Source organism: Palaemon carinicauda, chromosome 26 (assembly GCF_036898095.1).
Source record: "Palaemon carinicauda isolate YSFRI2023 chromosome 26, ASM3689809v2, whole genome shotgun sequence".
NCBI classification, from domain to species: Eukaryota; Metazoa; Arthropoda; class Malacostraca; order Decapoda; family Palaemonidae; genus Palaemon; species Palaemon carinicauda.
This window is the reverse complement of record NC_090750.1, coordinates 30,898,946-30,914,417: the sequence shown is the minus strand read 5'-3', so window position 1 is coordinate 30,914,417 and position 15,472 is coordinate 30,898,946. Positions and strand designations below refer to the sequence as shown.

Here is a 15,472-nt window from a genome sequence, read left to right as displayed (position 1 = left end):
TTCTTAGGTTAAATTCTCTGGTATATCACTCGCAGAAATATCCTAAGTAGAAAGCTGACTTTAAGGAACTTCAATCAGGATGACATGGCTCTAGCCAGGCATTGTAAGGTATGTGGAAGAAACATTTGTTGATTTGCCCATCCCTTTTACTGGTTGCTGAATGGAAGTGTTACCCGCCACATAATACAAGAATTATTAATTACTTTTATTGAGTGGTCTGAATTAACAAACTTTCCTTTATAACGTTTTAATTGCAAAGTCGTAGGACAAGAATACCATAGACTACTCCCACAAAAAAAAATTACCGATAGGAATGGAGTGGTTTCATGCTAAGAGCAGGAAATAAATAATGATGGAGAAACACATTACAAATACCTGTTAAATGAAGAAAATTTTAAAATATTCCCATAGCAATGGCAAAAAAAAAGGAAGACATCTTAATGCGCAGTAATAAGGGAACAATCGGGAGTAGGTCTCATCACTAGCCAGCAACTGAAGAAACTGAGGAGACAAAGCATGCCTAGACTGTTACCAATTACTGCAAGAATGGTTCTTTTTTTTTTTCCAAATTCACAGGTCTATTGAGGGAACAAAAATTTTACATGTAAAGGTTGATTAAACCAAGCTTCTGGAAAAGAAGCAATATGACCATCAGTGGACATTCATAGATATATGACAAATTTTGAAGTAATTTGTATTTTTCCTAACTAATAAAAACCTAAAGCTATTTACAGTATATGGATTATTTTTCGGCAAAGCTGGAAGGTTAGCCCTTTAGACTTCAATGCGAGGTGGCAACCCTACCTGACCACTATAGTGGGGAGGGTAAGGGGTGGCTGAAGGGGTACCCAGCACCTATGTCTACTCACACATCGGTGAATTACATCACTTTTTTATTGCAAGCAGGACTTATCAGGGAACAGATGATGGCGGGACAATTTATATAAATAACTACAGGCTTATCTTAATTAGGAAAAATATAAATTACTTCCAAATTTGTGCTTTGTTCCTGCACTAACAAACTTTACGTTATTCATATGGATGACTCACCCGTTACGAGGATGGTAATACCAACCACTGACATGCTCACTGATTCACTAAGTGATACATAAAAAGGAGTATTGATAGCAGCCAGGACAACCTGTGTGTTTGAGATAACATATGAACGTCTAGGTAAGCATATTCTGAGGTAAAAAATAAAAATACATAATTTACACACAGATGTTCTCAATGCTTTCCTCGCAGGAAGCATTGAGGATGTGTACAAGTATAAAATCTATACTGTACTAGGCTACACAAGGGAAGTGGTTCTTACCTGCAGAGAGATGAGGCCAGCTTACAGAGCAACCCTTGGCGCTGTTCCCCAAGAGAGGGCAAAATGAAAAGAAAAGAGCCTGTCATTCTTATTCATTCATCCCAGAATTAACCCTGGTAACCAATGACCTCAACCATCCACTACTTGTCAAAAAAGGAGCCTGAGGTACTCTTAAACCACTTGTTGTGCAGCCACCACAGGACCAATAGAAAACGTACCGAGGTTCCTGTGGGTCTCGTCTTGCAGGTAGTTGGGAAGGTTGTCTGATGCTTCCACACGCCCACTAGTAATACCTGCATCACAGAAAAGTTGCGTTTGAAGGCCAGGGACGTACTAATGCCCTTGATATCGTGAGCTCTGGGTTGTCAAGCTGGTGGAGAGTCAGGATTCAGTGCGAGTCTATAACTTGACGAATCCAGGCAGAGATGGTATTCTTGGTTAAGTTCCTCTTAATTCTCCCTGTACTGACAAAGAGGGCTGCCAGCCGGGATCGAGTTGTTGCAGTGCATTTAAGATAATATTTCAAACTCCTCACTGGCAGAGTAACAGTTGATCTGGATTGATATTTACAAAACGGTCACTTTCACAGAAAGTGACCAAATCTAGAGTCCAGTACCCCCGGACGAAGCAGAATATCACCTCCCCCATCCCTTTAAATGGGCGATGTCGTATGAGAGACCACACAGTTCCCTAATCCTCTTTAGGAAGGCTAAAGAGAGTAGGAACGCTGTCTTCAAAGTGAGGTTACAGTCTGTTGCATGGTATAATAGTTCGTAGGACACATTCCAAGGTCTTATCTCCAACTGGGGGCAAGTGATTTTATAACTTCGCATGAGGAAAGAAAGCTCCAATGAAGAGGAAATGTCTACTCCTTTCAGTCTAAAGGCTATGCTTATGGCTGAGCAATAGCCTTTCATCGCCGATACAGCGTTTTTCCTCCCGAGGGTATACAAGAAATTCAGCTATTGTTGGCATATTGGCCTGGAGGGGAGAGATTCCTCTACCACAATACAAACCACAGAAGACAGTCCACTTTGCCTGAATAACCGATGCTGAAGATCTCCGTAAGTATCCAGAAACAATTCTCGCAACTTGTTACGAAAAACTTCTCTGAGAGAGGAGGTGTTAGATAGTCTCCAGACGTGAAAGCGAAAAGACGGAACTGCCATGTGAGAGATGTTCACGTGTGGTTCTTTGAGTATCTTTTCGTGAGGGAGTTCTCTCGGAAGATCTACTAAAGAGTTGCAGAAGGTCCAGATACCACTCTGCATGGTGCCACAACAGAGCTACGAGCGTCACCAGTAGGTTGTTGGATGCTCTGGTCTTGTTGAGCACCCTTCTCAGACAAAACGGGGGAAAGGCGTACACATCGTGTTGTCCCACCGATGTTGGAATGCATCTTGTCATAGAGCCTGATGGTCCAGGACTGGAGAGCAGCATAGTAGACAGTCTATAGTTGGAGAACCCCACAAACTCAGGACTTTGTTGGCTATCAGAGGATTCAAAGACCATTTGGAACCCACTATCTATGTCGCTCTGCTCAAGTTGTCTGCGAGCACATAACTCTTGCCCAGAATGAACCGAGTTAATGCGTACACTGAATGTTCTTCTGTTCATCTTAGCATCTCTACTGTTAGATGGCAAAGGGACTAGAGAAAGGGACCACATTGTTTGTTTACGTAAGCTTCTATCGTAGTGTTGTTACTCATCAACATCACGGAGTGACCAGAGAACAACTGTTAGAACTACTGGATAGCTAGAAAGGCTGCTTTCATCTCTAGGAGATTTATGAGATAGTACTTTCAGACTCAGACCAGAGGTCTGAGACTGTGTTGCAGCAAATGAGCCCCATCCTTCATTTGATGCATCTGTGTAGAGCATCAAATCCAGAAGAAGGACGAGAAGGTCTAGCCCTTCGAGGAGTTTCTCCTCCGTCATCAATTATTGAAGATCCGTCACCTGATCCGGTCGCAAAGGGACTAAGGTGTCCGGTGAGCCGGTGCTGGTTCTATACAGACTTCAGCCGCCATTGGAGATATCATATCCAGAGGTTGCCGTTAGGAACAAGATGGATTCGGAATGTCAGGTGTCCTAAAGGCACAACCATTGTCGGGCTGGAAGATCTTCCCGTCTGAGGAAGGAACTTGCCACTTCCCTCAGCCTGTATACCCTGTCGTCGGATGAAGAGACTTTTTGGAGGTTGGTGTCTATAATCATACCCAGGTATACCAGTCTTCGAGAGGGAAGCAGTGACGACTTCTTGAGATACATCATGATCCCCATATACTAACAAAACTCGAGAAGTCTGTCTCAGTCTTAAAGAAGGGTCGTCACAGAGTCTGCTAGAATCAGCCAATCGTCTAGGTACCCCAAGAGACGAATGCCGTTCGTGTAAGCCCAAGATGACACTAGGGCGAAGACCTGAGGTGCTGTCGAGAAGCCGAAACACAGCACCTTGAACTGGTAATACCTGGACTCATGTCTGCCGTCTCCATCCTGAACAGAATTTGTAGGTAGGACAAACTTCCTCAGGAACATGAGATTGATGACTGGTTTCCAGCCTCCAGATGCCTTTTCCACAAGAAAAAGCGACTGTGGAAACCTGGAGACCCATCAAGGACCCTTCTCCAACATGGTCTGGACTTAAGCCAAAAGGGACAACTCCTTTACGGATCCCTTCATATAGGAGCTCAATGGAATTGGAGCCTGAGTCAGTGGAGGGAGAGATTATATGAACGGGACGCGATACCCTACGCCGATCGTTGCAATCGTCCAGGGATCTGCCACCTCTGCCAGAGGTGTTGCAGACATCCTCCCACCAGTGGACGGATGAGAGGATTGCCCTACCAAGCAGGAGCGACCATCTCCCTTTCCAATTCTCCTTTCTCTGAGAGGTTTGAGGCCCTTCTGGTCTCAAGCAGGTACGGGCCGCCGTGACACCTTGTTGGAGGATCCTGCTATCCCGTTTGTTGAGGGATTTGCTGGTTGGGGCTGATTCCTAGGAAGTTGAAGAGCCCTAACGAAGGGCCTGGAAGTCATGGCCCTATGGAGGAGAGAACCCTTGGAGGATTCTACTTTAGGGTTGAAGAGAGAAGTTCCCTCGTGTCGAGTTCCTTAAACGTGTTACTTCAACTTTTGACACTTGCCTGTGGAATCTCTCAATCACTGCATCCCTCCTCTTCCGAATTGCATTTACCCACAGTTGACTACCTGGTTGGAAAGGAATTCCAGAGTTCGGGTACCCAACAAAAGCAATAATTCCAAGGACCGCCATGTAGATTCCTTGGATAAATCCTTGGATCTAACAAAGTGGTCCAACGACGCCAGCCATAAGTCAAACCACGAAGCAGCTTGCATGGCATACTTCGCACCCTTCTCAATGTTGAGGAACTCAATTGCTGAAAGCGAAGCTGTCAGGTTGGAGAGAGTCTGTACTGAGAGACCCCTAGTAAGAGACTAAACTGAGGAGTCCACAGGCAGGGCTGGAAGGGGTTCATTAGCAGTCTCAGAGTACAGTACAGGTAGTGCTCTACTTACGACCTATGCGACTTACGACGATTCGACTTTACAATGATTTTTTCAGGGTGATAACATCAAGTCTATCGGAAATAGGACGGATATTTCCTTGAAATAATCTATTTTCTTGTATAAAAATAAACTGATTCATTTTGGTAAATTATTATTTTCTTTTATTGTTAATATACAGTAATGTATCTATTTTCCGTAAGAAATACATTAAGAAAAGCTTTAATAACTGTCCAATTCATATTATATGTCTGGTGACGTCATATCACCGGCGGAAAGCGACCGGGCAATACAGTGATTTCCTTCCAATAGACTAACGATTAGTATTAGTATTCCCATTATCGAAATATTAAGTAACGACACAAAAGTATTTTGTGGGTCTGTATCGGTTGTCATGAGTACTACGTAGCCTAAATTTGACTGTGCCCTAGTTTTATCTAATCTCTGACATTAGATCGATATTTATCTAAAGAAAGTATAATAGGAAAAATATTTTCTTGAAAATAATATATTTCCTTTTACATTATAAAAATTAAATACTTTTGCTTGATAAGTTAGTATTTTCTTTTCCTTTCCTGCAAAAAAAAAAAAAAAATAATAAATTTACATATTTTGCAAGTCATTCTTCGTAGAGTTTATGTCACGTGTCTCGTGACGTCATGTATCTGGCGGAAGCGCGCTGAAAAACCAAATGATTTCCTATCATTGTTACCGAGTAATCTTATTACAGTATTCCCATCATCGAAACACCGAGTAATAATATCAAGTGTTTTAGTGGTCTGTATCATTAGTTATGAGATTAGTACAACTTACCGTAAATTAAAGAAAAAAGTCTGATGACGTCATATATCTGGTGGAAGGCGAGAGGTAAATCAAGTGATTTCCTTCCAATGCATTACTATTCCCATAATCGAAACATCGAATAATGATATATATATAAAGATTTTTTTAATATTTTTCAAAGAAATATGAAGAGATTATGAAGAGATATTGAATGTTAAGAAAACTTTATAAATCAGTGTTATTCGTACTATACTGTATGTGCGCATAATCGTAATAGGGCAGCGTGACCTTGAGATCAGCTGATGCCAACCGAAAGTAAATCAAAAGTATTTGTTGATTATTGATATGCTCAAGAAATTGAAAAAGAAAACAAAACTGCTTTAATAAAACACGATTAAACACAATACAGTAATGTCTAATGAAATATGAAGGCTTAATAATGAACTAAAAATTGAACCCGTATGCAATTGCGAGAGCCAGCACACACACACACCCACAGAGAAAGAGCTACAACGATTTCGCATTATACCTATTAATAAGACAAACTGTATGGAAACTGATTTCCTGTAACATATTGGTGCTGATGTAATATTCATCAAGAAGATATTTCTAAATAATTGAAAAAATTAAAGAAACAGAAAATATGCCATACAGACGTACGCCATATTTTGATACGGTAGGTGGCGGCACTTTCTGATCAGCTGATCATAACCAAAAGTAAACCAAATTTCAAGTACTTCTCGATTGGTAATATACTTCCAAACTTGAGAAAAAAGAATACAAAAATGCATTAATAGAGCATATGATATCCTAAGAAACAAGAAAATGGAATAATGACAGACAGTAAGAAAATATTAGCAAAATATGATCGAGATGATCGCCGAATCATACATACATACATATACCAAGGCACTTCCCCCAATTTTGGGGGGTAGCCGACACCAACAATGAAACAAAACAAAAAGGGGACCTCTACTCTCTACGTTCCTTCAGCCTAACCAGGGACTCAACCGAGTTCAGCTGGTACTGCTAGGGTGCCACAGCCCAACCTCCCACATTATCCACCACAGATGAAGCTTCATAATGCTGAATCCCCTACTGCTGCTACCTCCGTGGTCATCTAAGGCACCGGAGGAAGCAGCAGGGCCTACTGGAACTGCGTCACAATCGCTCGCCATTCATTCCTATTTCTAGCACGCTCTCTTGCCTCTCTCACATCTATCCTCCTATCACCCAGAGCTTTCTTCACACCATCCATCCACCCAAACCTTGGCCTTCCTCTTGTACTTCTCCCATCAACTCTTGCATTCATCACCTTTAGTAGACAACCATTTTCCATTCTCTCAACATGGCCAAACCACCTCAACACATTCATATCCACTCTAGCCGCTAACTCATTTCTTACACCCGTTCTCTCCCTCACCACTTCATTCCTAACCCTATCTACTCGAGATACACCAGCCATACTCCTTAGACACTTCATCTCAAACACATTCAATTTCTGCCTCTCCTTCACTTTCATTCCCCACAACTCCGATCCATACATCACAGTTGGTACAATCACTTTCTCATATAGAACTCTCTTTACATTCATGCCCAACCCTCTATTTTTTACTACTCCCTTAACTGGCCCCAACACTTTGCAACCTTCATTCACTCTCTGACGTATATCTGCTTCCACTCCACCATTTGCTGCAACAACAGACCCCAAGTACTTAAACTGATCCACCTCCTCAAGTAACTCTCCATTCAACATGACATTCAACCTTGCACCACCTTCCCTTCTCGTACATCTCATAACCTTACTCTTACCCACATTAACTCTCAACTTCCTTCTCTCACACACCCTTCCAAATTCTGTCACTAGTCGGTCAAGCTTCTCTTCTGTGTCTGCTACCAGTACAGTATCATCCGCAAACAACAACTGATTTACCTCCCATTCATGGTCATTCTCGCCTACCAGTTTTAATCCTCGTCCAAGCACTCGAGCATTCACCTCTCTCACCACTCCATCAACATACAAGTTAAACAACCACGGCGACATCACACATCCCTGTCTCAGCCCCACTCTCACCGGAAACCAATCACTCACTTCATTTCCTATTCTAACACATGCTTTACTACCTTTGTAGAAACTTTTCACTGCTTGCAACAACCTTCCACCAACTCCATATAACCTCATCGCATTCCACATTGCTTCCCTATCAACTCTATCATATGCTTTCTCCAGATCCATAAACGCAACATACACCTCCTTACCTTTTGCTAAATATTTCTCGCATATCTGCCTAACTGTAAAAATCTGATTCATACAACCCCTACCTCTTCTAAAACCACCCTGTACTTCCAAGATTGCATTCTCTGTTTTATCCTTAATCCTATTAATCAATACTCTACCATACACTTTTCCAACTACACTCAACAAACTAATACCTCTTGAATTACAACACTCATGCACATCTCCCTTACCCTTATATAGTGGTACAGTATACTGGTACCATTGACAACACAAAACACATATTAAACAATCTCACCAACCATTCAAGTACAGTCACACCCCCTTCCTTCAACATCTCAGCTTTCACATCATCCATACCAGATGCTTTTCCTACTCTCGTTTCATCTAGTGCTCTCCTCACTTCCTCTATTGTAATCTCTCTATCATTCTCATCTCCCATCACTGGCACCTCAACACCTGGAACAGAAATTATATCTGCCTCCCTATTATCCTCAACATTCAGCAAACTTTCAAAATATTCCGCCCACCTTTTCCTTGCCTCCTCTCCTTTTAAACAACCTTCCATTTCCATCTTTCACTGTCTCTTCAATTCTTGCGCCAGCCTTCCTTACTCTTCCTCAGGAATCATAACGCATAATAATAAATCTACGAAAACTTCACTTTTTTAGTTCGGCATACGACGAAATCGAAATCTCTGTCGTAAGTAAACAACTACCTGTACTTCCTTTGCAAGACGAAAGGATGTGGGAGAAGCTTGGATGAAGACCCTGCCCATAGAGCTAGAGGCAACTGCTATCTGCGAAACAGTTTTCTTTCTGGTCGCTGTCAAGACTGCACTGGTCTTAGGAGGGATCTGGGTGCCAAACAAGTGGTCTAGGTTAATTTCCTTGCTATCCTGGGGAGTGGAACTAGGATCCAAGAACTTATCAACTGAGCGCATGCATGCAAGGACTTGCCAGAAAGCATGTTCCAACTCTGCGCTCTTCTTCAGAGCAGAACTTAGGACTCACTGCTCTCTGAAGGTAGTCATCATCCGACTCAAAAAACTCATCTACCTCCAAGCTCTCACCCATAGCAGCCTGGGGTATGTCAAAGTTGTCAATTGGGTTAGCTTCTTGGGAGGGTCACGCCTCAGGGGATCGTCGAGCCATCTCTTGCCTGAGGGCTTCCTTTGGTTTTGACCTTTTGGGAACAGTCTTAGAGTCCTTTGATTCCCTATGGGGAGTTAAGTGCTCCTTTAGGATGGAAACTCTGGGGGCAACTTGTAGTTCCGTTGTGGTGTGAGCATTGGAAGTCTGAGGTCCCTCGTCTCCTGATGACCTGGAGACAGGGCACAGTTCCGGAGGATATACTTCCAGAGGTTCCGGTCTGAAAGGCCGAAAGGAGATCTCACGAGGAGAGGCCATGTCTCTGCTCAATAGTGGTTAAAGCCGGTCCACGTGTGTTGGAGTGCAATGCAGCATCTTCCTCTTTTGTCTAGCCGTAATCCTATTGCTGGAGCGGAGAGCAGTGAGCAGCAGATGGCCAAAGTCCTGACCTAAATTAGGTTCACTCATGTCTTCTTCTCTAAGTCTAGATGAGGGGGGACAGGTGAACCGGAGGGGTGTCAGGGAGTCGAACCACTGAAGGGTTCCTCCTGGGGTCAGACAGGCCTGTGGAGGTGGAAGAGGACACTGACCTCTCTAGCGGGATCCTGGGGTGAGTCGATTAGATCTGATGTTGTTGAGGCTTAGGCGGGGCTGGGAGGCGCAGGCCGCCCAGAGACTTCTGTAGGGCAGACACGAAGGTGTTGTACCAAGAAGGAAGCTTGCCTACAAACGTCAGGTCTGGGGTATCCTTTAGGAGAGCTGGAGGAGAGAAACGCTTCTTAGCAGGGCGATGTCTGGGAACCTGACATGGTGGAGGGAAGGTTAACCATTGACCCATAACAAGATCCCCCTCAGCGGTCTTTTGGGGACGATTGGGGGAGATCGGAACACCGGCAAACTTATTAAGCGGCTCTCTAAACCCTTCTGGGAAGGAGATAGGTCAACTGCTGGAGAGTACAGTTGCAGAGGCTCCTCCCAGAGGCTTGGGGCTCGTGACCACTTTTGAAAGCAAGACTGAAACGCGTGAAATTGGGTGATTCACACGTGAAAGGGCGCGATTCTCGAGAAGATGAACGCATTTTGCAAGTGATCAACGGACAGCAAGGAGGGAGCCTAGGGGACCTCTGTTGCCCTGTAGGGCTGCGATCTCTTGTTGGAGGACTGTGAGGAGAGGGCAAAGGAAACCTCTGAAGGAGTGAAGAGTCGTGTTGGTGCGAGTTGCATTGGCGAGCGATACACAGGAGAGCATAGCGTGGGTGAATGCTTAGCATGAGGAGACTATGCTGCAAATGGAGGGAGTCAACGAGAAGGAAAACGTCTGCTTGGAGAGTGTCAGTTGGGAGATCGTTGTCTGTGTGTAGGTCGTCTAGGAGAATGCTGGGTTGGAGAGCATTGCATAGATCATGAGCTCCTGAGGAAGAGCGTAAAAAACGAGAGCATGCTCGTCAAACTCACGATGGAGTGTGTGGTCCTCGTGAGGTAGAGTGTCTCGTTCGTAAACGAGTTTCGCTCTTGAGTGAGAGCGCCTCAATCCTGAAGGGGAGCGGCTTGCTCGTGAATGTGAGCATTTAACTCTAGTAAAATAGTGTCGTGATCGTGATGATGATCGTCAATCTCGCAATCCGCAGCAATGTTCATAAGAGACTATGGAACGACGTCATGAGGGTGATCATCGGGAGAGGCGAGAAGATGTTCGATCTCGTCATGGCGAACGGCGAACAGATGGAAAGCAGGCCGCGGACTGACAATCCCTCATAGATATAAGATCCACAGCAGATGAGTGTTGAACACGCGGGCTGCAGCATAGCCAGAGGGGAGAAAAGAGCTTGTAGATCGTTAAGGGACGACAAGACCTGATGATGGCGGGAGGAAACGTTGTCAGCAGGAGGTTGTCGGATAGGCGAGCGGGAGCGATGATCACGAGACAGCGTGGAAGGATCAGGAAAAGGTAAAATTGGACCTTGCAAACAGATAACGTGTCAGCTATAGAGGCAGCTACAGGCGAAGGAGAAGGATCTCTCCATGCACCACACTAAAAAAACTGAGGTAAAGCTTCTTTAGGAGAAGTTTTTTAGTCGCTCTCAGGGACGACCAAACCTACAGCACATCTGAGAGAATGGTTTCCCGACTGCTGGAGGCAAAGGTGCTCCTCTGGGGAAAGCAACAACGGCCCCCCATTACCCCGAGGTTGGAGTTAACTGGTCTGAGCTCCTACTTGATTGCTCCCCGGAGGAGGACAGGCGAAGAAGAGCTTTGGAGAGAGGTCTAGTAGTACGGGAGGAATTCCAATCTCTTCGCCCCTGAGGAAGACCCCGGTGGAGAGATCTCTCTCTCGGACTTCTTCTTGCTACAACGCCCAAACTTCTCCCACTGGAAGGTAGGCCACCCCCCACACCTGTCGCAGGGTGAACCCTGCTCACAGTGACGCCCGCTGCAGGTCGGGCATAGCGAATGAGGGTCAGTTTCTACCGACAACATGAAGGCGTTGCAGGAGTGCCCTTCAGGACCAGGGTACGTACGCACAGTAATGTTAAAAGAACAGTCACACCTGAAAGAGAAAAAAATTCAGCGTATAGCAATAGTATTATGGAAAAACCTTAAGGAGGAGAGAGCGGACACATCCGATCTCTACCAGCAAAAAGAAAAGTGATGCAATTCACTAGTGTGAGTAGATATACAAAGGTGGCTGGGTACCCCAGCCACCTCGTACTCGCCCCACTATAATGGCCGGGTAGGGTTGCCAGGTCGCATTGAAGTCTGAATGGGTAGCGTTCCAGCTTCGCCAAAAGATAATTCATATAAACAGCATGTGGTTTGTCAATCCAGAAACAAAGATATTTTCACATCATTTTTCGAAACTTCAGTTTTGGTTTGGTAAGGGAGCTTTGAATCTGCATGTGTGAATTCTACAGCTTATGTTATCCCTTATATCCGAATGCCTAATGAATCGTGTAGCCTGTCACTTCTAATATCATATTACCTTTTCCTAAGAGTTATTTGACCTAGAAAAGCAAAGTTTTACTTCCACCCTTTGCATAGTAAAAGCAAGTATAGAATGATATTAAAATTGTAAAGAGAAATTCTTTTTGAAAATATCAGCTCATGATTATTTTTATTATAACATTCCCATCTTCAAAAGAGTGTGGTAGTTAGCAATGGTCCAACAGGTAAGATTCACTTAAATGAACCTTATTTTGATGATAAATTTACCTCAATAATTACCTGGCGATCACATAACAAGCCCCCAACCCCCTTTTCAGCATTTAGTGATATAATCAAGTTAATGATTCTTAAACAACTTCAACAGAATGAGTTAAGAGACCCGAGTAGTTTCAGTAACCCAATAGGCATGGTTTCTACCCAGCAGTAAGAATATGATACCAAGCTGGTTGGTCTCTGGAGGTGAGAAATATAAGGATTGAGAAAGAAATGTTTTTTCTTATTCTTATAAGGTTGAGATGCTTGCTCCAGAGTATCAATACAAATTTCATTACTAAAATGTTTTAGGAACAAAAGATGTCGAGTCTGGGGATCTTCATGAGCTCTGATATGGGCAATTACACTACAAATGAGATTCTTATGAACTAAAAACCAAAATATAATGAAACTTACTCATACATCTTCTTCACTTCTTCATAAGTCAATGATACACATTCATTCTCTGGAACTTTCAATACATATGACACTAAAGAAGGTAAATCATAACTTTTTGCTCTGATAAGTTCTTTTGCTGAAATTTTCAAGTCGCACACCAAACGACCACACATAGCAGCCCTTTCTGCAAATCCTTTACTCTGAGGAAGAAAGCCAATAATTTACCAACAATAAAAACATACTTTACTTACTAAGTCCTAAAATATATATATAGAACAATTATTATACAGTCTTGAAACACAAAATATAAAGAACAATTACTATACCCTCTTGAAACATTCAGAATATGTATTTACCGTACTTACTGTGAGTTTAGGCATCTGTGTTCTCTTGAGACGTCCAAGACGTGACCAATGTGGAATTTTATTTAAATGTACTCTGTGTAGAAGAACACTAAGATCAAAGCTAAAAATGTCATGCCCAACAATAACATCTGGGTCAATCTTATGAATCTTGGCTAAGAGGAATCCTAGAAGAGCCCGTTCACTGTCTGTCTTTTCAATTTTGGTCGAGTGATAACGAGGTAGGTTATCTTTCAAATCCCAGGGCCATATTACATCAGATGGGTGTGTCATAGCTGGGGGGAAAAATAAATATAATCTAAACTAATTTCTTCATGAAAACATTGTAATGGAATTATATGAATTCAGATAACAAATATGTACAAAATAGATTAAAGGACTGGAAAACACTATACTGTACATACCACAAAAGTGCATTTGGAAAGGAGGATTTGGAGATGCCTTATCAAGAGGAAATTCCTGATGGACAAGACATGACACCATAGCAATTTCATTTTGGTGTGTTTTTGGGTTAACAGTCGTTCGCATTCCAAGAGTCATCATTACTATAGGTGGTGCTGCTATATTGGCTACAGGGGTTACATACTCTGGGTCCACAGCCACAGCCTGTTTGGAAACATATTTTAAACCGTAGTAAAGCAAAAGGAATGTTTACTTAAATGCTGTAGACCAAATCCCACTTTATACAACAATCAAAACTGAAATTATTTCCCAACTCTTGGCCTTTATACTTTAACAAAATAAGCCTGTCACTTCCTCTGTGATCAACCACCACCCTTGTAACTTCTTTTTTGATTTTTTCCTGGGCTAGAAAAGGCTATTTTTCTAACTATACTAACAGTAAAAATATTTAAATTTGATCCTGTACAAGGCTTTAACTTCCTTACCAGTAAATTAGGTCATGCATAAACAAAGATTTGGTATCATGAATTAATAATTGGGAATTAACTTTATTATTCTGTTGAGAAAATTAGCATTATATTTATACTTTAGTTTCAAATTTATGATAGTGTCCGAAGTCACTGTTCTTAAGTGAAAGGTAAAGAAATCAAAAGAGCTAAGTAGGAAGAAAACAAGGTGACTATAAGTAAAAGAAAAACATGTTATACAACTGGGTCCAACTGGATACTACAAGAAGCTTACAATAATCTACAATGTGAGAAGCAATACATACTATAAATGGTGTCCTAACTAAACGGATAACAAAAAGAAAAAGAATTACAAAATGCAGCTACTTATCAACTTTGAAAAGCCACTCCATAAAACTGAAACTGGTCAACACTAACTTACCTCCACCTTGCACCAGGACACTGATGGTGATGGCAACTGTGGTAACTTTACATCTAACCAACATGGACCTTTAATTTGGCGTTCTAATAAGAAGAGCTCCAAAGAGGAGGTATTTGTACCAAAAACATGACTGAAGGTCTCTCCACTCAGATCCATAGGCAATGCAGGGAAGTCAGCCTGTAAGCAAAATTCAAAACATGTAAAAAAATCATACAATCTAACCAATTATAATCAGTCACATTTTGCAGTCTCAAAATGTGCCCAGCACTTGTCTTTTGTCTACCTGTTAAGAGAATAGTCCATATATGAGTCATCCAGATTCACGCACAAGAAAAACCCATCCTCTTCACTGTTCAAGTCATGAGGATATGATAGTGTGAGATAAAAGGAGTACTGTAAAGTGGCAAGAATTTGAAATATAACTGACATATTTATCAAAGAAAAAGTTTTGTGTTAAATTCCTGCTGAAATGGGGAGACATAATTTGTGAGTACTTCAAGTTACTTGTGAGGGTTTGAAAAATGTAAGAGAGGATTCGGGGACTTTGGAAGTCAAAGATGGAGGTTCAAAAAACAAGGCATTGGAAACTGAGAGAAAGTAAAATAAGTTGTATTGTGTTCCATACGGTATGAAAAACTTGAATCCATATAAAATTATAATAGTAACCAGGGCAATTTGTAAAATTTTAAAAGTACTTTGTACTTTTCCTAGCCATACAAACCGAAGGCCTATAATTAGGGATATTACTTCGACACAAGTGAGTATCAGTTGTTGAAATCGATAAAGAACAGTTATCCGACAGGAGAGGGTGCAGGACTCACTTTTGACATTCCACCCCAGGACTTAGAGGGGTGGTTTAAGGAGGGAAGTTAGATTAAAAGACACAGGCTTGTATGGCTGGGAAAAATACAAATTACTTAACAAATTTGTTATTTGTTCCTATGCTTGGAGGGTAGGAAGTCCCCTTGGAACCAAAACTGAAATGTTCTGAAACTTACTTCCCTGGAAGTGTTGAATACTTCATCTGTGGGGAAGCATAGTGAGGTCTCTTCCACCCCTATCCATTCATCATAAAGATGAGAAACTGATAGGCCAAGAGTCATACGATAAATTGTACTGTACCATGTACAATAATGAGAAACTTTACCCTCAAAGGGGATGTCAGTAAGAATAAATCACCAAGGACATGAATAATGGGTTTGTATGATTCATCCTCCCAAAGCTCACATGGGGTATGGGGGAGATAAACTTCACTGACGAGCATGTAACCCTCAAA

General features: G+C 42.3%; 1 protein-coding gene across 1 annotated transcript in view; it reads right to left on the bottom strand.

Moving 5' to 3' along the window:
• LOC137619872 (DNA polymerase alpha catalytic subunit-like) overlaps positions 1 to 15,472 on the bottom strand; it is a 172,871-nt gene that overhangs the window by 61,201 nt on the left and 96,198 nt on the right. Inside the window, exons 9-12 of the mRNA XM_068350162.1 lie at positions 14,197 to 14,373; positions 13,311 to 13,512; positions 12,910 to 13,181; positions 12,563 to 12,744 (exon numbers count right to left, since the gene is read on the bottom strand). Of these exons, the coding sequence (XP_068206263.1) occupies positions 12,563 to 12,744; positions 12,910 to 13,181; positions 13,311 to 13,512; positions 14,197 to 14,373 (833 nt within the window). The remainder of the gene's footprint in view (positions 1 to 12,562; positions 12,745 to 12,909; positions 13,182 to 13,310; positions 13,513 to 14,196; positions 14,374 to 15,472) is intronic.